Source organism: Xyrauchen texanus, chromosome 48 (genome assembly GCF_025860055.1).
Source record: "Xyrauchen texanus isolate HMW12.3.18 chromosome 48, RBS_HiC_50CHRs, whole genome shotgun sequence".
Taxonomy (NCBI): domain Eukaryota; kingdom Metazoa; phylum Chordata; class Actinopteri; order Cypriniformes; family Catostomidae; genus Xyrauchen; species Xyrauchen texanus.
In genome coordinates this window covers 12938384-12964608 of record NC_068323.1, presented here as the reverse complement: position 1 = coordinate 12964608, position 26225 = coordinate 12938384, and the positions used below count along the sequence as shown (strand labels likewise).

The 26225-nt window shown below is 38.9% G+C and overlaps 1 protein-coding gene across 1 annotated transcript in view; it reads left to right on the top strand.

Annotated features, from left to right (window-relative positions):
• LOC127639423 (tight junction protein ZO-3-like) overlaps nt 1–24586 on the top strand; it is a 38679-nt gene extending 14093 nt beyond the window's left edge. Inside the window, 29 exon segments of the mRNA XM_052121432.1 lie at nt 7481–7537; nt 8279–8403; nt 8580–8682; nt 11084–11351; nt 11746–11849; nt 11949–12138; nt 12293–12362; nt 12450–12527; nt 12657–12748; nt 12944–13028; nt 13484–13584; nt 13659–13746; nt 14574–14650; nt 16438–16525; nt 16644–16723; nt 18141–18213; nt 18458–18522; nt 18627–18690; nt 19241–19397; nt 19462–19570; nt 19810–20029; nt 20286–20485; nt 21029–21124; nt 21228–21304; nt 21408–21618; nt 21728–21828; nt 22618–23148; nt 23385–23431; nt 24152–24586. Coding sequence (XP_051977392.1) covers nt 7481–7537; nt 8279–8403; nt 8580–8682; nt 11084–11351; nt 11746–11849; nt 11949–12138; nt 12293–12362; nt 12450–12527; nt 12657–12748; nt 12944–13028; nt 13484–13584; nt 13659–13746; nt 14574–14650; nt 16438–16525; nt 16644–16723; nt 18141–18213; nt 18458–18522; nt 18627–18690; nt 19241–19397; nt 19462–19570; nt 19810–20029; nt 20286–20485; nt 21029–21124; nt 21228–21304; nt 21408–21618; nt 21728–21828; nt 22618–23148; nt 23385–23431; nt 24152–24302 — 3708 coding nt within the window. The 3' untranslated portion in view covers nt 24303–24586.
• Nucleotides 24587–26225: the final 1639 nt, after the last annotated feature.

Below are 26225 nucleotides of genomic sequence, written 5' to 3'. Positions count from 1 at the left end.
GAGATATGTGATTTGTTACTCGGTTGCTAGGGTACTATGTGTAGTTGCTAGGGAGTGGCTTGGCAGCTGCCAATCATGAAATTCAAAGGCTGCTTGTCAGTATGAATGACATAAATCAACTCCCATGCCTCTGTGACATTCAGAATGGAAGATATCCCTCTATGGATTTTGGTTGCTAAGGTGCTCGACAATAGTTGCTAGGGAGGGGCTAGGAAGTGTTGAGGTGATTCATGATTGGCTGTTTGCTGCCCGAGTCAAACGAGACCACCCTTGTGTTGGTATGACACTTCTAGCCGGAGATATCCCTTTGATCTCTTTCATTAGAAGTCTATGGGACTTGTTGCTAAGGTCCTCTAAATGGTTGCTAGGGCGTGGCTTGATAGCTTTGCAATGATCCTGAGAGACTGATTGGTCGTCTTAGTAAAATGAGGCAGGCCCCTTGTCTCTATGACACTGTGAGCCAGAGCTATGTATAATAAAAATCCCTATTTCATGGGCAGTCCTACACCATTGTAAGTCAATGGGGGCAACTTTGGGCAGCTCCTGCCCCCAGGGGTGCAACTTTTACCCCATATTGAGGTATGCTCTTACAGAGCCTGCCAGCCTCTTCAAATGTGGCAAATCACACGTTTCTGCGAAATCCTCGCTTCGGAGCTGTGACGCGTCAAAGTTTGTCTCAATGTTAAGTCAATGGGATTTTTAGGCGCTTTTTTGCCCCTGGGGCAAATACCGTACCCCGATACACTATAAAAGTCATAGCACACGTGTCCTCAATAGGCCGTTCGATTTGACACCTCATTCGTGGGTCTACGCCAAACGGTGCGGGACGAGTTAGGTGCCGAAGTTTTGTTAAGAGATATAAAAATAAAAACTAGATAGGTACATTTCCTGAAGAAAATGTGAGTGGTGCTTGTCGTGGCAAAACTCGTCAAACAGCATGTTGTAACTTGAAAAGAACAAAAATCATGGTGATAAATAAATCAACCCAGAAGTCTCTACGTTTTTGTGATGCAGAGATATGTGATTTGTTACTCGGTTGCTAGGGTAACCCCATCTGGTTGCTAGGCAGTTACCATAGTGATACTAATGAAGTCTCTTTGCCATCCTGATTGAAATAAGTCAACCCGGAAGTCTGTACGTTTTTGTGATGCAGAGATATGTGATTTGTTACTCGGTTGCTAGGGTAAGCCCATCTGGTTGCTAGGCAGTTACCATAGGTGATACTAATACAAGTGCTCCTTGCCATCCTGAGTGAAATAAGTCAACCCGGAAGTCTGTACTGTTTTCTGGTGCAGAGATATGTGATTTGTTACTCGGTTGCTAGGGTAACCCCATCTGGTTGCTAGGCAGTTACCATAGTGATACTAATCAAGTGTCCTTGCCATCCTGATTGAAATAAGTCAACCCGGAAGTCTCTATGTTTTCTGATGCAGAGATATGTGATTTGTTACTCGGTTGCTAGGGTAACCCCATCTGGTTGCTAGGCAGTTACCATAGTGATACTAATGAAGTCTCCTTGCCATCCTGATTGAAATAAGTCAACCCGGAAGTCTCTATGTTTTCTGATGCAGAGATATGTGATTTGTTACTCGGTTGCTAGGGTAACCCCATGTGGTTGCTAGGCAGTTATCATAGTGATACTAATGAAGTGTCCTTGCCATCCTGATTGAAATAAGTCAACCCGGAAGTCTCTACGTTTTTCTGATGCAGAGATATGTGATTTGTTACTCGGTTGCTAGGGTAACCCCATCTGGTTGCTAGGCAGTTACCATAGTGATACTAATCAAGTGTCCTTGCCATCCTGATTGAAATAAGTCAACCCGGAAGTCTCTATGTTTTTCTGATGCAGAGATATGTGATTTGTTACTCGGTTGCTAGGGTAACCCCATCTGGTTGCTAGGCAGTTACCATAGTGATACTAATCAAGTGTCCTTGCCATCCTGATTGAAATAAGTCAACCCGGAAGTCTCTACGTTTTTCTGATGCAGAGATATGTGATTTGTTACTCGGTTGCTAGGGTAACCCCATCTGGTTGCTAGGCAGTTACCATAGTGATACTAATCAAGTCTCCTTGCCATCCTGATTGAAATAAATCAACCCGGAAGTCTGTACTCTTTTGTGGTGCAGAGATATGTGATTTGTTTCTCGGTTGCTAGGGTAACCCCATCTGGTTGCTAGGCAGTTACCATAGTGATACTAATCAAGTCTCCTTGCCATCCTGATTGAAATAAATCAACCCAGAAGTCTCTCTGATTTTCTGGTGCAGAGATATAGTTACTGCTAAACGGTTGCTAGGGTACTCTGTTTAGTTGCTAGGGAGTGGCTTGGCAGCTGCCAATCATGAATCTCCAAAGGCTGCTTGTCAGTATGAATGATATAAACCAACTCCCATGCCTCTGTGACATTCAGAATGGAAGATATCCCTCTATGGATTTTGGTTGTTAAGGTGCTCGACAATGGTTGCTAGGGAGGGGCTAGGAAGTGTTGATTTGATGCATGATTGGCTGTTTGCTGTCCCGAGTCAAAGCGAGACCACCCTTGTGTTTCTATGACACTTCTATCCGGAGATATCCCTTTGATCTGTTTCAATAGAAGTCTATGGGACTTGTTGCTAAGGTGCTCTTAATGGTTGCTAGGGCGTGGCTTGATAGCTTCACAATGATCCTGAGAGACTGATTGGTCGTCTGAGTAAAATGAGCCCACCCCTCGTCTCTATGACACTGTGATCCAGAGCTATGTTCAATACAAATCCCTATGCCTTTTCATTTCATGGGCCGTCCTACACCATTATAAGTCAATTGGGGCATTTTGGGCAGCTCCTGCCCCCTGGGGTGCAACTTTTACCCCATATTGAGGTATGCTCTTACAGAGCCTGCCAGCCTCTTCAAATGTGGCAAATCACACGTTTCTACTGAAATCCTCAGCTTGGAGCTGTGACGCGTCAAAGTTTGTCTCAATGTTAAGTCTATGGGATTTTTCGGCCGCTTTTTTGCCCCTGGGGCAAATACCGTACCCGATCACATATAAAAGTCATAGCACACGTGTCCTCAATAGGTCGTTCGATTTGACACCTCATTCGTGGGTCTACGCCAAACGGTCGTGGGACGAGTTAGGTGCCGAAGTTTTGTTAAGAGATATAAAAATAAAAATAAAAATAAAAATAAAAAGTATAATAATAAGTATGTGAGATTACAATAGTGATGCTTTGCAAGCACCACTAATAAAAATAAAAATAAAAAGTATAATAATAAGTATGTGAGATTACAATAGTGATGCTTTGCAAGCACCACTAACAAGTGAACCACAAAGTCCCTGGCAGATTTAAGTACTTAACTGTCAGATAAATAAAATATTAATTGTGTACTGGTTTTAAATATCTCAAATGTTTTAGAGGTAGCAATCTGAGTAAAAAGTGCAAAATGTAAACATTGTAAACCAGTCACTATGCTACACCTTTTAGGTAGTGCTCATGTAACCCTAATTACCCTATTATAGGTTTTTTGCCAGAAAGACTAGTCTGCAAAACTTTTGGACGGAGTAACATTAACATGGGCCCGCATTTTCATACCTCGGTGTGGTCGTTGGGATGGTACCTTTTCAGGTGACCGAAAAGGTTTTATTTGTGTTTCCCGTCTTGGTTATCACCGACCGACGGCATATTTCGCAGACCGTCTTTATTTGCGCGTCGTCGCTTTTCAGATATCCAAACCACTTCCATATAATTGACGTCTTGTTACCTTTTTTGTCAACAATTTCCTCAGCTTTGGAAGATAGTTCGAGTTCGTCGTTTCCACTCATTTTTTCTTTACACTCACTTTCTTCACTGCCGGTAGCTCAAACAGTGCTCTGCTAGCAAATGGGCGTGTACTTAGACGCACAAGCCAAAATCTGCGTTCTGACTGGCTGTTGTCCGTTTATTTCTGCTTTGTAATAGGCTGTTAGGTCTATCCATATCGAGTAAACATGTCAAAAGTTTATCATCGTAGTCTAAATAAATATTATCGCGAAGCCATATCGAGATCGTTTTATCGCCCAGCCCTAATTTAAACAGAGTAATTTTTATATGTTAGGTTTACTATTTTATTATTATATTTTATTGCGGATATAATGAACAGGCTGCGATGTCAAGATTGCAATGATGGAGTGTGTGTGTGTGTGTGTGTATTTGTAACCTTAAGTAATCATGGTTTATTTATTCATTTATTTATTCATTTGTTCTTTTATTTATTTATTATTTAACATGCATGTGTGCATTATTAAAAGTACCATTGCAGCAACGAGAACGGGTCTGAGCCAAATTATGTTGAAGATGTGTTCTGGTGACTGGCGTGTTTTTAAACCAATCAGATAAGAGTAAATCGAGAGTTAGCGATTAGCTCATCTGATTGGCTACATGAAGAAGGTGGACCGCCCTCCACTTCGCACTCCGTTGGAACTACGTCATTTCAACAACAAATGGTAGATTTATCAGAAAATTAATCAGAAAGAAAATCAATCGCAAAAATCGCAAAACAATAATTATAAAAGTGGTTGTTTGCTGCCATTTTTTTGTTTTCTTAAAAATGTAAAACACAAGCATATATGTTTTATCACAGGTTTACAATAAAAATAAGAGTGTGATTTCAAAGCATTTTGAAATTTGATCATCATTCTCGGACGTTTTGATACGTTCGGATCGATCAGCCCATCCCTACTTTCTTTAGACATATGTTTCATGTGTTGGTTTTAATAAAGACTCGGAGTACTCATAAAACTCACAGAGCGAAATATGCGTCACACTTTACTGCGTTCTCAACAACATGTACAAGTCTTCTTCATACGTTAAAACAACGAGAATACAGAAAATAGGCTTAGAACTCCACCTAGTGGTTATATTACAGAATTAAAGGAGAAATTACATGAGACAGCTTTATAACTGAAATGGCTTTAACTGAAATAGACTGAAGTTTAATATAACTATTCTGATAAGTGTATATTTCCAACATCATGTTTGTGTTATCAGTTTCTGTAAGTTTTTGTGATGTGTTTCAGAAAGATAATGGCTTAGACAGAGCAATAGTTTATTTTCATCTTAACCGGACATTAAAGTTGATCACTGCAATAATTCATAATTCAATATATTGATACCCGATTTCTTTATCAACTGTTTGTTCAATTGAGACATAAGGGGTGATTTCAAAGCATTTTGAAAGTGACACACTTCCTTCTGCCAGTTGGTGGCGCTATAACTTTGACTCACAGTAGTCACATCCATGTGACACACTGCTGAAGTTTCATCGAGATCAGTTAATATATGCAAAATTTATAACACACTTCCTTGCTTTTATGCTTCCTTTGTGTGCTTTTGGAGCTTCAAAGTTCATTTGCAATGTGTTCCACATTCAAACCAAAATATCTGACTCTAGGTCAAAGTATGAAACCAATACCCCACTTTTGTCTGAAGGTGGCGCTACTGAGCCCCTGCACCAGGCATCAAAAAGAAAATTCAAGTTTGAAGAGCTGCCACAACAACAGTATTTAAGATATCAATAATCCTTTCACACGTCTACATCTGCCGGTGTTTACATTATACACATAAAGTTTGAAGTAAATCGTGTAACAATAAGTGGGTGATTTTAAAGCATTTTGAAAGTGACACACTTCCTTCTGCCAGTTGGTGGCGCTATAACTTTGACTCACAATAGTCACATCCATGCGATCGGCCTCTTACAGCGAACACACCGCTGAAGTTTCATCGAGATCAATTAATGTATGCAGAAGTTATAACACTCTGACTGTTTCTCGCTTCGCCATCATTTCGCTTCCTCGCCACGGCCAAACCGTTAGAGATATCAAAAATCTGCCGGCAATTTTTCATGCTCAATGTCTTGACATCATGCTGACCGAGTTTGGTGGCGATTGGTGGAGTTCTCTGGGAGGAATATTCCAAATTCCATTGCGTGCGTTTTTCAAACAACCCTAAATAGACGGTTTCCTGTTGGTCTGGGGTAAAAAGTAAAAGTATGAAGGATATATGAAACGATGAGATCTATATGTGTAGCGAGTTTCATATTATTACATGCAAGCGTGTTTGAGTTATAGACCAAGTTTTCGGACACTGTTTCTGCCACGCCCGGGTACGAGCTTCAGCCCGGCCCTAATGACCGCAGGTTCTGACCCGTGTGCAAAGTTTCAAGAGTTTTTGAGCATGTTAAGAGCCCCAAAAGTGCCCCGTAAGTCGTAAAAAAAATAATAATAATAATAATAATCCTAACGAAAACAATAGGGTCCTACGCACTTTGTGCTTGGGCCCTAATTATCATTGGGGGAAAAAAAGAATCCATGCACTATAGATAGTTTAGCACAAACCTCATAAATTTGTTTCATAAAACAACTGTGATTGTCAGTGTAGTATTTTAATGTTCTACTTTATTTTCAGAGTTTGGACATTAAATGTATTACCACCTGCACTGGCCACTGAGGAATAAAACAGGAATTAAATCTGCAGCTATCGGCATTGATTTTTGCTGAGAACCGATAGTTTCAAAATCAATCAGTGCAGATTAATCAGTAAAAATGATATATCGGTCAACCTCTACTTCCTAGCCCAAGTCAATCGAGCCCTCCCCCAAATGTCGGGTTCCTAGAAATGGCTTGGGTCACTTCTTCAATGAATAAGGTTGTCTATAGCACAAAGTAATGGCAGGTCTTCAACAAGCCACATAATTGACCTTTGTGTGTTGAAAGCAGCCAATAAAACTATGGGAAGCTTTCCAGGAATTCTCTGGTCCAATAGAAACAGCTCGAAAAGTGTGTCCTGATGGCTGCAGGTCTTTGAACACATAGGGCAAAAAAGTTTGGCAGAGGTTAAAAAAATATTTGAAATCAAATTCAATGCCTTGTTTGAAGATAATCATGTACCAAGATACCAACCATAATTAATGTAAACTTTGGAAAATAATCTGGCACTCTACTGTCTGAATATTTGACAAATATAATCCTGTTGAACTGATAATGGCATTAAAAGTCACAATTTACTAGTATTGGAAATATAGGTCATCATATAGCCTGTTGGCCACTCTACATTTTTGTTGGACTCCCTGTTGATCAGTTTCAAAATCAAATGGCATGCCAATGATTTTAGCTACACAATGAATGGCTATCGAGAGTTGTTTATTGTCAGACTGTTTATTGGTTTTGGTGAGCCGGTGGTGAGGAAGTGTCAGGTATCACTGTTGTCACGCTCTTGCTCCACCCCCCATGTACCTGTATGGCAGGAATTCTGCAAGTGGGAGCATGCTTTGCTAGAGTCATTCCTTCTCCTACTGAGCCAGCTGACAAACAACAGTGTTTTAGACGTAAGAAAGAAGCGAGGCACACAATAACAAAAACCTTTAGAATAAACTAGTTTGTTTAGATGGTAGTTAATAAAGTTTCCAATGGAATGTTGTGGTTTGTTGATATTACGTAAGTAAATGTAACAGTTTCTTTATTGTTTCAGAAAGCAGACATGGAAGAGATGACGATATGGGAGCAGCACACAGTCACGTTAACGAAAGTAAGTTGTGAATCAAGGGTTCAATTCACCTTCATCACACCTGTGTCTAGCTCTGTACAGGTGTGTCACAGAATGTTACACCAGGTAGAGTTTCCTGAACAATTCAATGTTGAGTTGGATTGAAAGCAATTGTGAAACCATGATTGTCGCAAGAGTTTTTTCTACCTGTCACTAAGACATGCCCAAATTTTGGAATGTCAGGTTTGGGGTCATGTGGTGCACTTCTGGAGGATTGTGCTAATGTACAGCCTTTTCTTTCTTTTTTTCTTTCTTTCTTTCTTTTGTTAGTTTCATTCTTTTTAAAAGAAAAGTTTTTAATATATATATTTTTTCAAAAATGTGTTTGTTACTTTTTGTTCTTGCATTTTTATTATTTTCCATTTGTTCATTGTTTCTTTTCATTCTTTAATTTGCTTTTGTTCTGTGGTTTATAATTTTTGGTTTGTTCTTTTGTTTGTTTTTTTATTTGTTTTTTGTTCTTTTTTCATTCTTGAATACATTTTTTTGTTTGCTTTTTCTTTGTTCATAATTTGTTTTTATTCATTCGTTTTGTCATTATTCATTTGTTCTTTTTTATCCTTTCATACTTTTTTCTGTCTTGCATTTTTTGCACTTGTTTATTGTTTCTTTTGTTTGTTCTTTTATTATATTTTTATATTATTTTGTTCTTTAAATTTTTCCTTTTTGTTTTTTATTTTTCTTGTGTTCATAATGTTTTTTCATTCTTTCTTTTGTTCCCAGGACTCCAAGGTTGGTTTCGGTTTTGCTGTGTCAGGTGGGCTAGACAACCCCAACCCAGTAAGTAGGGACTCAGCCGTAATGGTCTCTGATGTGATTCCCAGTGGACCAGCCATGGGCCGACTTCAGTGAGTATCGGCATCCTCTTCTCCTACGTTCAGATCTACACTACTTCCACTCATCCTTTCTAATTCTGTCTAACCTGACATGTTTGTGTATAAGACAAAACACTAACATACTCAAACATTTGGCAGTATATTTTTGTGATAGAGGCTCACCTTCTTTCATGATTTATTGCCCACAGATCACGGGATCAAATAGTTATGGTGAATGGAGTTTCAATGGAAAACGTCACCTCGATGTATACTATTCAGAATCTGAGAAATTGTGGGAAAACAGCGAACATTGTAAGTGAAAGCATTACCAAAAGCAGCCATGAAAAACAAGTATAATGCATTTCTGTGTAAATCGTTCATAAAAGCATTCTTGCATTAGGGATGTGCAAAACTGCATGTTTTCAAAAGTGACTGATTGTGAGTTGCCTGAACGAATAATATATCTTAAAGATGGAATTTGACATGCTGTCTTAAAAACGTCAAAGAATTCAAAATCCTCAGGCTCTGGAGACATTAAAATACACTTACGTGCTCATGCAGACGACCCTGAGCAGGCCGCAAACCTGGGAGTCGATTTAGTCGGGGAAGTGCGAAAAATGCGGCGAGAGATGTTGAACATGTCTGCAATGCTAAAGAAGGTTGTTGCTGACTTGGAGGTTCTTGCTGTGATATGTCGATCGATCACAGTCATGGAGGCGAAGTTCACTGAGGTGGTTACAAGAGTGGGGGATGTCGAGAAACGGATTGATTATCTGGAGTCATCGGAGGGGGAATTATCTGCTAATCCGCTAGCGACCAAGGTGGATTTGGAGCATGTCTGGGAGAAGTTGGAGGACATGGAGTACCGTAGCCAGTGGAATAACATCCATATCATCAGAATTCCAGAGAGCAAAGTGGGACAGGATATGGTGAAATTCCTGGATTGGCTCCTTCCGAAACTGCTCGACATATCAGGCCATAAGCTGGAAATTGAGCGAGCTCACAGGGTTCCCGCTTAGTTATCTGCAGAGCGAGGCAGGCCCCAATCAATTCTGGAGATCATACAATAAAGATCTTGTGTTACTCGAGGCAATGAGTTAATGAAGGCTTGCTTGGAAAAACCACACCATTTTCTTGCTCCCAGACTTTGCGAATTCAATGAGAGAAACGTGATCGATTCAAGGAATGCAAGAAACTTTTAAATCAACAGAAGGTCGCTTTTGCACTGATATTCCTGGCCAAATTGAGAATAGATGCTAAGGATGGCCATAAAACTTTCACATGCCCACAGCAAACGATTTCCATCATAAAGTCAATCGAGTAAGTCATTTTGTGATACTCGCGTTGCAGCCGTGTGGACCAGCTCACAGAACATTAGCTTGACTGTTTGAGGAAACTGAGCGCTTTTTTTTGTGCTGGTTCTACCTTGCGGCTGAAGTTTATTTTGTAGAGTAACACAGTAACCTTCAGGACAGTTCTATGGATGAATCTACATGCTCTTTGTAATTATTCCGCCTATTGGCTGGAGTTTGTTTTATAAATTATCTTTTGGCATGTAATTCTGTCTCACAAATGTTTTATTGAAACAACAGTCTTGAGCAATCAGATGGCAAAGTGGGGGGACTCTCGTGGGCGTACATGGACTGTTTGAGTTTAGAGGGACGACAGTTAGCACTGTCGTGTTAATTTGCACGTTTTTCTTTTTTCAGTTTTTTTGGTTCTGGGGATGTTCGGGTTGTAATTTTTGCACTAATGTTGGAAGGTGGTCTTTATAATCTTGTTTTTGACAGACAATCTATTTTATCTTATATGTCAAAATGTCAAATGTTAATATGAGTGGATTGTGTCTCCACGTGGAATGTGAATGGGTTAGGGCACCCCATAAAAAATGGAAGGTTATTTCTCTTCTTAAGCATAAGAAATATGATATAGTGGTTCTTCAAGAAATGCACATTTCTCCGCAGGTAGCTGAAAAATTTGGAAAGATATAGGGCTGGCTCAAGTAAGAGCAGGGGAGTCATTACACTGATAAGTAAACATCTACAATTCAAGTCTCAAACAGATTAAAGATAAATTAGGAAGATCATTATTGTTTTAGCTGAAATTCAGGGACAAAATCTTATTTGGGCTAATATTTATGCACCTAATGTTGACGATCAGGGCTTTTTTATAGATCTTGAAGGGATGTTGCAAGATGCTGGGACCCTTCATGATATAATATTGGGAGGAGAATATAATCTTTTGATGGAGTCATTGATCATAGTGAAACAAAGTGTGCAAGCCACCTAGTGCATCATAGGATGTGTAAAACTATTGGTCTTACAGATATTTGGGGACTTTAATTTAACTTATATATATATATATATATATATATATATATATATATATATATATATATATATATATATATATATTTTGTTTATTTTTATTTTTTTATGCAACTCCAGTTGTGACCACAGAGATATTTGTTGAGGGTCGGGGTGGGATTGGGTGGGAGGAAAGGGAGTAATGTGGGTATAGTTGATTCTATGAATATATGTTTTACCTCTGTTTCAAATGTGTGAATCAATAATTTATCTTTATTGTGTGTCTCTTGGACATAGAACTTCTTTCATTTATGTTTAATGTGATTGTCAGCAGATTATATTACTCATACATTTGTATAAACTTCTAGCAAGTTCTTGTGGTCTAAATAGATTTCTTTGATTCGCAGACTGTAAAGAGACCATGCACAATTCAGATCCCTGTGAGCAACAGACCAACTCGTTCTGTCTCTCAATCCAACTTACTAGACGATGACAGACCCAAGGGAAGGGATCGGCGTGGCTCAGATACTGATCGCAATCGACGAGGTCGAAGTTTGACACCTGACCGTAATGGTCACGACTTGCCTATCATGTCCGGCTTCAAAAGGCTATCCAATCAGGACATGAAATATAAACCAATCAGAGCGACCCTGATCAAGAAAAAACCCACAGATGGTCAGAATCTCAATGTTTGCTTACTATTACTATTGCCTATACTTTGGGTTATGGATTTGAACAAACCCCTAACCCCAAGATTTAGAATTTGGTGTGTAAAATATCCAGCAGTATTGGTGTTACAGACATAATTACAATTGTGTGTCTTGTTGAAGAGTGGTGTGCAGATACTTTTCGAAGCAAACACTTAGAATTTCCGTTTAGGCGGATGAAAAAATGGTTTAAAAAATTAGAGGGAGCATCCACCTACCAATTTTATAGTAACATGCTAAAAACTATCTACAACAATGTAGCATTGTGGCAGTGATATGCAAGCACCACTCTCAAATTCTTTAAAAAATGTAAAAATCTATTCATGGATATTCACTTTGTTTAAACGTGTTTCTCTGTGTAGAGTATGGAATGAAGTTGGGGAGCCAGATCTTCATTAAACACATGACACCAACCGGTCTGGCCTCCAAAGAGGGCACCCTACAGGAAGGAGATCTTGTTCTGAAGGTGTGAGAAACTGAGGAACCATTGATGAAATTACATTTAGGAACCATTCCATTGTACATAAACCTCATGCAACCCTAAAATTTGATTGATGTCATTTAGATTAATGGCATAACGACAGAAAATCTGTCCTTGCTGGAGACCAAACACCTGGTGGAGAAGTCTAGAGGTAAGCTGACCATGCTAGTGTTGAGGGATGACAGAAAGTTACTGGTCAGCATTCCAGAGGTTGAGGACAGTCCTCAAAATAGCGCAGACGAGAGACGAGAAGACAGTAGCTCAGAGTTGGAGGGTGAGTTGTTACCATTGTTATTACAGTACACTACAGTACTATTAGTATAATGTACACATATAAACATGGAATATTTTGGGTGCATCTTCCAAGAACTGATTATAATATGGGTTTGGAAATAGACTTTTTATCAACTTTTGATCTTTCCTGAAAGAAATCTCAGATCTGGATTCAGATGGCCCCACAAACAGAACATCACGTCCAAAGGGTCGCCGCTCTCGCAGGTTAACAGCCCAGAGCAGAACCTTTATTCTTACCTGCATTCTTCTAGTTAAATGATCTTTGCACTAATAGAACTCTATGTTCTGCAGAAATCGCGCTGATCCTCTTCCGCTCTCAAAACCTTCAGAGTCTGAATCGGAACGCAGCCACTCACCTTTACCATCAAGGCACGACACACTTGATAACAGAGACAGTTTTGAGTTTTTTGGCTTGGTATTTTTTTTTTCTTCTTTTTTGTTTTTGTTTTGTTGAGATGCAGACTGTGGGTTACATGTATACCTGTTTGACTGTTCCAGGGTTCTCTCAGGGGTCTCCACACTGCCAAACCCTCGAGCTTCACCTGTCTCCCAGATTTGGAACCCATCCACTGCCTCACGACCTCGCAAAGGTCTGCCTTAAAATGCTTTTTCACACTTGCCTGACACAACGTAGATGCTTTACCATGTTCCTCTTTAAACAAGCTCTTGAGTGTTATAGCTTCATGAAGAGTTTCCTGTAATATGATGCTTCATTTAAAAATATACATGAATTCATTTTTTACTGATTTAATCTCAGTATCTTAACAACTCTGTTATGTTACCAGCTGTTTCTGAGTCTGATTCAGACCGGAGTGCCACCCCACCCCCCAGACGCAAGAGTCCCAGACCTGAGAATCACTCCAGATACAAGTACACATCATGTCCACATGATAAGCACCAAGCACTGAAACCAAACAAAGTCATTATGACATCTTGAGATCTAGGAATTGGCAAAACTACATATTTTCAAAAGTGACTATTCAGTTGGTTGTTTGGACAACTTGTTGATTACCAGACACCAATCAGACATGTGTCTTAGTGAAATATGCTAAGCACAGCCCTTAAAACAATAACTGATATTCTAAACAAAATAATGCTAAATAACTATAACCTTGAGTTGCAGAATATCATAGCCCTCACAAAAGCTGGTTGTTGGATCGTTGTCGGCCAACCTGACTATTCCTACTTGAGACACTTTTAAAACCAAACTGCGCTTTTAGCTTTTAGCATTTAGCTTAGCATTGCCCCATAACATTGGTCCTACCCCAAACTTCTTAAATCTAAGACTCTCAAATGTTTTTGGTCTCCACTTCCTCATCTCCCAGGGTTCTCCCTGATCTTCCCCCACCTGGTGTGAAGTCTTCCTCTATTATGTCTCAGGATTTCCCTCGCCGCATGGCCTCACCTTATAGACCACCACCCAGAGGTGATTTTTCACACCTAATTTGATCACTGCTGCCCTTTACTGTGCCCAATTAAAACAATGTTTATTCCCTACAGATGCATCAGAATCTGAATCCGATAATAGTACTGAACCTCCTCGCAGACAGGGCACTCCGGCCAGTCAGGAGTCCCGCAGTAGATACAGGTATACATGAGGGATGCAACCTTTACCGCGACTTTCATCAAGAGCACTCTGAGTAGGGCCAATCATCTGCCAGTGCATGCAAGATGAAAAAAGTTTATTTGCTTTGATTTTCATCCCTAACAAGTCTGCCTTTTGAATGTTTCTTTATGTTGCTTGTACACATTCATGTATTTTAATTTCATTGTGATGGAAATGTGATATCTGTGATCTTTTGAAATAAAAGACACCGAATCAACCCGAACACGCTTCTGGAGTATGTTGATTCATCTCGCTGAAATAGTAGAAACAATTAAATAAAAGTTGAAAAAGATTGATTTGATGAATTGCTCTTAAAGTCCAAGATCATTTTGGATCTAAGATGAAAGTTCATATCAAATATACAATCAAACAGTTGATCATATAAAACAGTAATGTGCATATATAGACACATAGATCCACAATGCATTTATATTAGATCTTTTATGTTAATACTCTCCAAATACAGATATACAGAGTGATGAATGGAGGAATCATTATTAAGGATTTTCTTATTCTTATTACTATTCACAATTTAATATGGTACCACCCACAGTTTATTAATCTTTAGCGCTTGTCCATAAATAATTAATTATTGATTTTGGGTCTTAAATTTGAGATTTATATAATCAGAAGAGGACTGGCTCACCTCTTGCCATGAGAGAGCCTCCCAGAGACCTTGAGGTGAACATCTCCCTCTATTCTTGATAATCAGTGATTTTACATTAGTGTTTCCCACTCCCTTCCTGGTCAATCATAATCAGTATCCCCTCCTCTCTCTTATCCTCCAGTCTTCCCCCTCTCTCTTGCAGGGCAACCCCTGAGGTCATGGCAGTCCCTCCAATGGAACCCACAAAATGGGTAAAACCCTCAATGCCTGTAAAGAGAGGTATGAGTGAAGCTTAATTCAGAGTGTCACTAGCTAGACCTTGAAGTACCTAAAACTCTGCCTTTGAATTGCCTATACGCTTAAATGAATGTTCCGGGTTCAATGCAAGTTAAGCTCAATCGACAACATTTTAGGCATAATGTTAGTGGGGGAAAAAGTCCTATAGTTGAGTAGAAGTACAGCTAACCTGATGAAATATTACTAATTTTAAATTTGCACTTGAGTAAAAGTACAAAAGTACATGCTTTAAAATGTACTTCAATATCAAAGGTTAAAAGTAGATGTGCATGACTTTCTTTTTTTAGCAGAACACAACACAAAGATTTTTAGAAGAATATTAAAACTCTGCAGGTCCATACAATACAAGTGAATTGTAGCCAGAACTTTGGAGCTCCAAAAAGCACATAAAGGAAACATAAAAGTAATCCAGAAGACTCCAGTGGTTAAATCCATATCTTCAGAAGTGATATGATAGTTGTGGGTGAGAAATGGATCAATATTTAAGTCCTTTTATTACTATAAATCTCCTCTTTCACCTTCTCCTTTTGTTTTTGGTGATTCACATTCTTAACTCCAACTACAGGCAGAGAGAAGAATTGATCATAAAAAAGGACTTAAATATTGATCCATTTCTCACCCACACCTATTATTATGATAATGGAGCCTGATATGGACTGTTATGGTGCCAGTCCATAAATCTTAAAATACACATAGCTTTGGGGCCTGGGTAGCTCGGCAAGTATTGATGCTGACTACCAACCCTGGGGTCGTGAGTTCGAATCCAGGGTGTGCTGAATGACTCCAGCCAGGTCTCTTATGCAACCAAATTGGCCTGGTTGCTAGGGAGGGTAGAGTCACATGGGGTAACCTCCTAGTGGTTCTCTCTCTCAATGGGGCACATGGTAAGTAGTGCGTGGATCGCGGAGAGTTACATGAGCCTCCACACACGGTGTCATGCACAATGAGACGCGTAATAAGATGCATGGATTGACGGTCTCTGAAGCGGAGGCAATTGAGAATTGTCCTCCACCACCCGGATTGAGGTGAGTAACCACGCCACCACGAGGAAGTAGTGGGAATTAGGCATTCTCAACGAGAACAGGGGGTAAACATATAGCTGCAAGATGTAAATATTATACAGGTTAACATGATTTTACTGAGAAAAAAAACGTCATTGTCATGATGTCGTAATGCCGGTAAACCCTGTAATCTGGTGAACGCTGGTAAATCCCTGATTTTATCACGCTAAAATCATGTTAACACGTTCAATGTTTATATCTTTTGGCTATATTTTTGAAACAAGGTTGATTTTTATGTTTGAGGATTGGCCCCATTTTCTTCCATTATAAGTATTATACTGTAACAGCGATTTTTACCTCTACTTTTAATGAATGAGGGATTATTTGAACAATTTTGTTTTATTTTTTATTCTTAATTGTTTTGTTTTTTTATACATTTATTTATATTATTGTTAGTTTTATTGCTAACACATATATGTTTACATCTTGCATCTATAGTTTTTAAACGGTGTGTATTTTAATCTTTACGGACAGGCCCCATTCTCTTCCATTGTTACTGCAATTGTGATTTATTTTGTATTACTTTTAATTAATATTTTATTATGCCATATATTCTTTAGATTGAGCTTAACTTCGAACCTAAAACATTCCTTTAAATTTCGGTACAATGATGTTAACAGATTGTAATACTTTGATAAGTACCATAGTTTTTAATGATTACCCTATTCTATAGTATTTAGACTTTTAATATATGGTATATTTAATCAGCTCCCTCAGAGTCTGAATCAGATGTGAGTTACAACTCTCCTCCACGACCAAATTCTACAGCCATTAAAAACTTTAGAGCCAAACAGGGGTAAGAGATACCAGTGCTCCTGTACATTTTTAGATCATACCTAAAGTGCATTCCGTTGTAGATACTATGTTGAGCAATACATTTGATTTTGTTTTGCTACCATTATGGTTCATTTTAGAGCAGAAATGCAAGCGCCGATCATCAACAGAAGACAAGAGGCTCCACTCAGAGCAGCACCGGCCAGACCTCCACCTGAAGGTCTGACTACTGCAGTTATAGCATCAAGGTTTCTACGGTCAAGGAATATCAGGGAAATATCAGGGAAAATTTGGATTTTTGTGGCCTGGAAAGGTCAAGAAAAGGAATAAAATCTCAAAAGTAATGGAAAAGTTATGGACATTTCTACAGTGATTATATATATATTTCTAGTTTTTCTTTGCTCTATGAAATTTCATGAGCTAGATATTGCTCTTATGTGGAGGATAACATGCTTGCAAGCCATATTGATGTCCAATTTGTCACTGAATCGTTCTTTTGAGTAAGTTAATTAGTTAAACGGTTCACAAATCGGTCTAAATAATTAATTAGCAGATCAGTCTGAATCAAAATGACAACATTAAAGAGTGATAATAAATTGAACATATGCATTTATATTAAATATAACTGATAAACACCATATTTTATATACAATAATTAAGTCAAATATAGTAGTAAACAGCAGCAATCAAATAAATATTTCCCTTCTAAAAGATGTTTCTGGCAAAGTCGCTTTAAGCTTGCACAGGGTTCAAGTGAATTTGTGAATTATTTACATGAACCATTCGAATGAGCTGACTCACTAATATGAACTGGAGTTCCCAACACTAAATACTCTCACTGGCCACTTTATTAGGTACACCTGTACAGCTACTTATTCATGCAATTATCTAATCAGCCAATTGTGTGGTAGCAGTGTAATGTATAATTCATGCAGATACGGGTCAGGAGCTTCAGTTAAAGTTCACATGAACCATCAGAATGGGGAAAAAAATTGATCTCAGTGATTTAGACCGTGGCGTGATTGTTGGTGCCAGATTTTCACACACAACAGTGTCTAGAGTCTTAAAGAGTTTGGTGTGAAAAACAAAAAACATTCAGCGAGCAGCAGTTCTGTGGGTGAAAAGGGTTTAATGACAGAGGTCAGAAGAGAATGGCTGTTCAAAGCTGACAGGAAGGTGACAGTAACTTACAACAGTTCTATGTAGAAAAGCATTTCTACATAATAAAGTGGCCGGTGCGTCAACGCCGATGTATGTAAATTATTTGGTTTCCCCAGCGCTACATATGAAAGCAAGGGCAGTTTAGGTGAGTGTGTTTGATTGCTCCCTCTGCATCATTTCTGCATTTGTAATACAATGTGACAAAATGTTGTGTTTTATGGCGCTACAGTGCTAATCCTTGGAAAATTTTACTTATTTCTGGCAAAGTTACAATATTGTGAAAATAGCTGAACATTTACGCTACTGAAAAATGTAGTTAAGCTGGTATCGTTGCTACTTTTAGTTAGTTACTCCATTACATTGTATTTGGGGCACCTTTCTCCAATGTTTGAGTTTAGCTAAATATTTCTACATCGACATCAAGAATGTATCTTTTTTTCACCTTTGTAATAATGTTGCTTTGATTCATTTGCCAGATTCCTCTGAATCAGAAAGGGCCCCCTCGCCTCCCAGAAGATCAGACTGTCCCGGCCGCTACAGTGATTACAGGTACAGACCATCCCATTTAACCTCTATGTACACAATAAACACAGATCACTTCAGTCCAAACACCCCCATTGATGAATCATACTTTCCCAGACCTTTTTTAATATAACATCATCTGTTGTGTTAAAAACCTTTGTTGCCACTGAACTATACTCAAAACTAACACTAGTTACATTATTAGATCACAGGAGCTTATCAGATGATGTGTAATTTGGTCTAACAGAAATCCTTTGGCTCTTTCTTTCAGTTTCCCACATGCTAATGGCACTCTCCGCTCTAATGTGTCCATTCCCAACCACACTGAACTGAACTGTAAGTATCAGCAGCCACCCATAATACTTACTGTGTATACTTTGGCAATATATGGGTGACTGTCGTATAAGCATGTGACTTAATTGTAACTGTTTTTATTACAGCTAAACCTGTAGAAGAGCCTTTGTATTCCCTCCCACCAGATGCAGTGCCTACGCCAAACCTGCGGTGAAAAACCTGATTCTTCTTATGCATATAGAAAGTCACACCGAATTATATAAATAACCAAACTCAGCTGCCTCAAGACAGACTTTTTAAAAGTGTCGCCTTTCTTTTTAACACGGCATGCCTGTGTGAAACATTGAAAAGAAAAGGGAGATGTGGCACAATGGTCAACGATGTCTGTCTAGTGCATGTTTACAAAGAAAAACAGTGCTGACGGACGCAAAAACACTTAGTGCCCTAAGGGGCCGTTCACACTTTCACACAACAGGTTTTTTTTATAGTTAATAATAATTTTAATACTTTTTGTTTTCTCACAATAATTTGCATTCCCTCACAATAGTTTGCATTGCCTTGCAGTAAGTTTTGAGTTCTTTCACAATAGTTTGTTTTCTTGCTGTAACTTTTGCGTTCCTTCGCTATAGTTTGCGTTCCTAATCCCTCCCTGTCCTCTAAAGGGCTCTGTAATTATGCAACCAATCATCAAAGAAACTTTTTGATTCACATGTGCTTTATTGTAAATTCACTTCAACGTTTTGTGTTTCTCCATTTTTAGGTACAGTTCGGATCAGAACCATGTGGACTTTGTGAAGGAGGGTAACGTTGGGTTGAGATTGGTGGGAGGAAATGACGTTGGCATCTTTGTTGGTGGTGTCCAAGCCAACAGTCCAGCCCAGAGGGAAGGCATGAAAGGGGGTGATCAGATACTGGAGGTAAGACCAAATAATTAGGTACATTTCATATATGATGATACCTCGACATGTTGTGTTATTTTAGGTAAATGGCGTGGACTTCAGCCACTTCACCAGAGAGGAAGCAGCTATGTACCTCATGAACATCCGTGCTGGGGACCGTATTGATATCCGTACTCAGAATAAAATGGACAGTGAGTGGCTTCATGTCCTGATATTGGATGTCCCTTTTAAAGTTAACATGAAATGAAAACTGAAACCGGTCATATTTTGCACAATTATAATTTGTTATTTGTTATTACAAAAGTACTTTTATTGCGAATTCTGTTTCATGTTGACTTGTAAGTCTTTTAATCATTATTAATAGATACAGTCTATAAATGTTTTTACAAATTTAGGACATTACTGATTGTAAATCATTTTTTTATCTCAGTCTACAAGAAGATCTTGAAGTCTAGCCTGGGTGACTCCTTCTACATCCGTACACATTTTGACCATGTGGCGGAGAGCAACGTTGGCCTGAGCTTCACCAGAGGCGAGGTGTTTAGAGTGGTGGACACCATGCACCGTGGGAAGCTTGGAACTTGGTTAGCTGTGCGCATGGGCAATGACTTGCACGAACTGGACAAAGGCACCATTCCTAACCAGACCAGGTGTTAAAGTAGCCGCTCAGATTTTCTATGTAGTTGTTCTTTCATTGTTGTGTTCATCTTGAAAGCATGTTAACCTTCTTGGACCAGCAGGGAGGTGTATCCATTTGCGTTTACCTTTAAATAACATATTCTTTGATAGCCTTTGGTGGTTATTAAATATAATCCACCATCCAAGTGGGACTGATGCATCCTCAAAGTACACTATAGATCTTACCTTTACACTAGGTGTCTCATTGCTGCCTTTTCTGTATCTCAGGGCTGAAACTTTGGCCAGTTTGGAGCAGGCGCAGAGAATCAGTGCGGCCGAGCGCCAAGCCTCCGGCCCCAGAGCTGAATTCTGGAAGCTTCGTGGTCTCCGAGGGGCCAAGAAGAACACCAGAAGAACCCGTGATGACCTGCTACAGTTGACAATTCAGGGCAAATTTCCAGCTTATGAGAAGGTCCTGCTGAGAGAGGGTTAGTGGATGTTTTTTAAACAAATTAAAGATTACTCTATAAAAACACCAATACTACACCAGTATTGCCAATTTTACTGATAACCAATGATTTTTATGTTATGGCCGATAACCGATATACTAACCGATGTTATGGCCAGTATTGTTATTCTCTAGTATTTTTTGTTGCGTTTTGTTTTAATTGGACATCCTGATATTATCAGCTTCCAGCATTTGCCAAATTAGGCTGATGCCGATAATAAAAAACACAGCCTAACATTGTCCAATATGGTCACTGATATATTGTGCATCCCTAGTCTTTAAATTTTGTTTGTAAGAGCATATGGTTTGCATATGTCTAGTATGTTCTCTATGACTGATAACCAACCATTTTTATGTTATGGCCGATAACCGATAGGTATACAGTAATAGCCGATATTGTAATTCTGTTTTAATTGAAAAAATAAGTCCTGATATTATCAGCTTTCAGCATTTGCCTAATTAAGCTGGCTGATGGCGATAATAAAAAAGAGCCTAACAGTTCTCTACGTTTGATTATATTCAGCCAATTTCAAGCGGCCTATCGTCGTTTTGGGTCCTGTGAATGACATCGTCAATGAGAAGCTGGCCAGAGAAATGCCTGATGAATTTGAAGTTGCAGGTATGAAAAATAGATATATGTTTTAAAGTAAGGATTTCAAGTGTGTATTTTTTCTTAGCACTCCTTCACTGTCACTTTTTTATATTTCCAATAACATTTGTAGAAATGGTACCCAGGTGTGGAAGTGGGAGTTCATCCAGTGTCATCAAACTGGACACAGTAAGGCGGATCACAGAGCAGGTGAACTTTTTCATGACTTTCAGCTGTCAGCATGTAAAAAACAAAAACATGACCTATACCAAACTGTTTTCCCCAACCAACTAAAATGTGTTGTCACTTGTAGGAAAAGTACCCTCTGCTGGACATCACTCCAACTGCAATAGAGAGGTTGAGTTATATTCAATACCATCCCATGGTGCTGTTTTTGGATCCTCACAGTTGGAAAGATGTGAAGGCCATAAGGCAAAAATACATGCCAAACTCCAAAAAGAGCTCTCGACGCCTCTACGCTCAGGCTTTAAAGCTCAGGAAACACTACAGCCATTTATTTTCTGGTAAACTTTCAAAGTCTTCCAGTCATCAAACTTGAAATTCTTTGTTGAAAATACTTTTAGAAGGTCTTGCTCTGAAAGGCAATCTCTTGTTCTTTGTTCTCCTTCACAGCACGCATTGATATTCAGAATAATTTTAACATATGGTTTGATGTTCTGAAAGACAAGATTCGTCAGTAGCAGGATAAACCAGTCTGGGTTTCAGAAGTAATGGTAAGAACATTTGCTAAATGGTGCGTTCATGCCATGTCAGAATAACTGTATTTTGAGTTTCCGATTGGACTGTAATTCTGCTCACTACAATTGTACAGAGTGGTAATCTGAGTTAGCATAGCCTTTTTGTCAGCTCAAACCAGTCTGGCCATTCTTTGGTGACCTCTCTCAAGGCGTTTCCATCTGCAGAACAGCCACTGATTGGATGCATTTTGTGTTTGGCACCATTCTGAGTAAACTCAAGGGACTGTTGTGCATGAAAATCCCAGGAGATCAGTAGTTGCAGAAATACTCAAACCAGCCCGCCTGGCACCAACAATCATGCCACTCTGATGGTTTATGTGAACATTAACTGAATCACCTGACCCGTATCTGCATGATTTTATGCATTGCACTGCTGTTACATGATTGGCTGATTAGTTGGTGTACAGGTGTACCTAATAAAGTGCTCGGTGAGTGTAGTAATAATAGTGATAACTGCATTTTCTTGGGTCCTAGTATTTTGCATCCATTGACAAAAGAGCTGCTCATTGATCCATTTTGGCATTATGAGCACTGCAGAGTCAGAGAACGTGACCAACTTATTGGCTAGAGTACACTTAGTTTTCCGCATGCCATTCCATCTCGTCCACAGTTGAGTGCTCTGCCTTTCAAAGTGTATACACTCTTTACTGCAAGCCCATGTGGATGCATTCGATGCTTGCACACTACTGCTTGGATGCTGCATTAATACAGTATGTGTAGAATATGTTATATTTGAGTTGGTTAACAAGAACTTTGTGTCACCAGTTGGAAAGAGGCGGCGACGAAGAGCTTGACGCACTGAGCCGCTCGCACAACGCTGACTACCTCAGCGGTGCCAGTGACTACGAGGACACTGACGGTGAGACTTTCACTGACGGCGAAGTCTACACAGACAACGAAGAGTTGGAAGAGCCCACCGAAGGCATTGGAAGACACCGCAGTGCACTGGCCCGTTCCTCGGAGCCCACCACTGGGCAGAACCCAAGCCGTGAGCCTCCCTATGACCCAGAATCATACCTGGAGGAAGAGCCTGAGTACACCTTGACCCCCTCTGAAGTACCTCCGATCCTTCATGTTCCAGAGACCCGATCTTCACTCCTCACCTACAATAGCCCCCAACAACAGGACGACATCCCCTCCCAGCGCAGCTTCAGTGATTCAGACTTCAGTACCACTGAGTTGGGCACACCACCAGCACCCTCCAACATGCCACCCAACTTTAGGGCACCAGACCTCACAGAACTCGCTGCAGATACCCCTCCACCACTGTCAGCCACAGAGGAGAAACTACGACGGGTACCATATATACCAGATTTCTCATTTCCATTGTGCAATGCACAAAATTATAGTGATATGCAGGGTCTAAAATGAACACATGCCAATGCACCAAATGCAAATACAAAGTGATCTTACCAGTTTGCAGATTCATTAATTCACTTTTTTTCTAAGAGAGTCTTCAATATGTACGTGTGTAGATTTCATTAAATGCACTTGTGAAACTGTTGGTCATCAGTTATGTTTTATTGTTTCAGGCCTATATGGCACAACCTGAAAGGAAGCCTTCTCCTTCATTCATAATGTGAGTATTACTACACTTCATCTGTCAACTTAAAGCTGAAGTGTGTCATTTCTGGGCCACTAGCAGCACTGAACAAAATTGCAAATATAATAATAAACTGGTTTCCTGAACACTCCTCCATCTTCAATTTTTCAAACAAACAGGTAGTCCCATCCCAAACTAGCACCACTGGTTGAGCCAAGACTAATCTCAGTTACCTCTGAGACAGTCAATCCGCGCATTTTATCACGTGGCTTGTTGAGCGTGTTACCGCGGAGATGTAGCGTGTGTGGAAGCTTCACGCTGTTCTTCGCGGCATCCATGCACAACTCACCACACGCCCCACCGAGAGTGAGAATCACAATATAGCAACCATGAAGAGGTTACCCCATGTGACTCTACCCTCCCTAGCAATCAGGCCAATTTGGTTGCTTAGGAGACCTGACAGGAGTAGCCCAGCACGTCCTGGATTCGAACTTGCAACTCCATGGGCGTTAGTCAGCGTCGATACTCGCTGAGCAACCCAGGCCCCCTAGGGGCCAAATGTTTTAAAAGTGCAAAATAGACACGGTGTTTGCATTCTTCTGGAAAATCAATCTTCAAATGACTTGCTTATAGTTGTCTCTGCTATTGAAATGTATTTTAATATCGAAAAAATTACACATCAGCTTTAAGCTTTAGGATGTTAAAGCTCTATTGTTCATTGTTTTTAAATGTGCTAATATTTCAATTTTTTCTTAGATTTGCCCATCATGAAGCCATACAAATGAGGAGGATGCAAATCAGAGGAAGTGACAGTGACGATAATGATGACGACAGATATGATGATGATTATGGTGACGATGATGATGAAACTGATGACACTGAATGGGGACCAGCTACAGAGCTCTAATACATGGACAACACTATCATAGACCTCTCATGTCTCTTATTGGAGCTGTACCTTTACACAACCATACTGAAAAGAACTATAAAAAGCTTTTTTTTTTAATGTTTCAGTGTTGTTGTTTTTTTAATGAATTAACTTTATGGACTTTATGTAGATGAAGGTAATCCTGAACTGATTTAGAAGATTTGTGAACAATGCACTAGCATCCTTTTGCACATTTTGTTGCTGTAATGGATGTGCTGAGATTTTCCTCAGGATCATTTCAAAAAGAAATATTGCCAGTTGTAATAAAGACAATTTGCATATGTTTTACCAAATCATTATATATTATTTCGTTTTTTCTATTTTGAAATAAATTAAACAAAAGATTTAAGCTTTAATGATTTAAACTGTTTATTAAAGGGCTTGTTGCCTTGATATATAGGGCCATGAAGATTTAGGAGGAATGTGATTTTGACATGACACAGGCCAGACTCGAGCCTGCGTTGGTGACAATAAATTTCAAAAGGTCAGTGATGAAACAATAATAAAATAATAATGAATAATTTTTATTATTTTAATGAATTAAAAAGAGATGAAAGGAAAACAACACTTTAAAATGCATTCTTTGCCATCTAAAAAATATATATATTTTTTTTTTCAGTGATATAACAATAATATTGACATAACTAGAATGAGAATAAAGTTAATAATAAAATAAAAGAGAACACATCTAATAAACATTTAGGCTATCATTATGTTTGTAATTTAAGTAAATCAAAAAGAGAGGAAACAAAGAAAAAAAACTTCCTGATATATAATCCTGATAATAAAACTGAAAGAAAGGGAACAGAAATATTAAATAAGAAAAATATGATTTTTTTTTCCCCCATTCGATGGTTCCGTGAAAAAATAACAATGATAAAATACAATTTCATTTAAATTAATAAATAAAAATTAAAAGAGAGGAAACGAAAAAAAAAGGTTATTTGCCATCTATAAAACATAATTAAAAAGGTCAGTGATAAACAATAATGATAAACTAATGAATTATTATTTGTATAATCTAAGTTTATTAAATGAGAGAGAGAGAGATACGTTAAGAAAACTAAGTTCCCAGTAGTTGACTGATATTAAGAATAATGATAAATTAAGCCTAATTGTTTTCTTATATATATATATATATATATATATATATATATATATATATATATATATATATATATATATATATATAGGCCTATATATATGTAATTTAAATGGAAAAGAGAAGGGGTGGGAAACATAGGAGTACAAGCGACAGAAATATTTTTTGTTTTTTTGTTTTGTGTAAATAAAGAAGACAAAGTGGGTTTAATTAAACATTAGCAGGTGACAGAAATTAACATGAACATGCCGCTTGATGTTAATTTCTGAGCGCGCGCCAAGATGACGATTTGTTTTTTTTGTTTTTTTGTTGTTGTTGTTTTTTTGTACGTTAAAAATTACTGATATCGCCGCATGAAGTTGTTTTAAAACTAAAAGGCATGCATTATTTTTATCCGGTCCTCATGCACCTTTATGACAATGCAGGATCACTTGTCAAAGCCACAAAAAACTCAAAGCGGATGCTCCGACTGTGTGATCAGTGGCAGCAGTTTCACAGTCAATGTGCGATCACATTAGAGCGAGACAGCCGCTCGACCTCGTGTGTATGGAGATAAACACTGGTCAAATCCTCGCATCGGTGCATTGAAATGGGGAGCCGGGGGGTGGGCAGGGGTGTAATATCGTAAAATCAAAGACACACGCGTCGGATCCAAACACTCGAAGCTTAAAATGTTCTCGAAAAGGACAAGGGAGCTGATAAAGACGCACTCGATGTCAAAGAGGAGCCGAACAGGAAGCAGCCAGGCGCCTCTCAGCTCTCCATCAGTAAGTCGCACTGCATCTCGAGTCTTTTCCTCC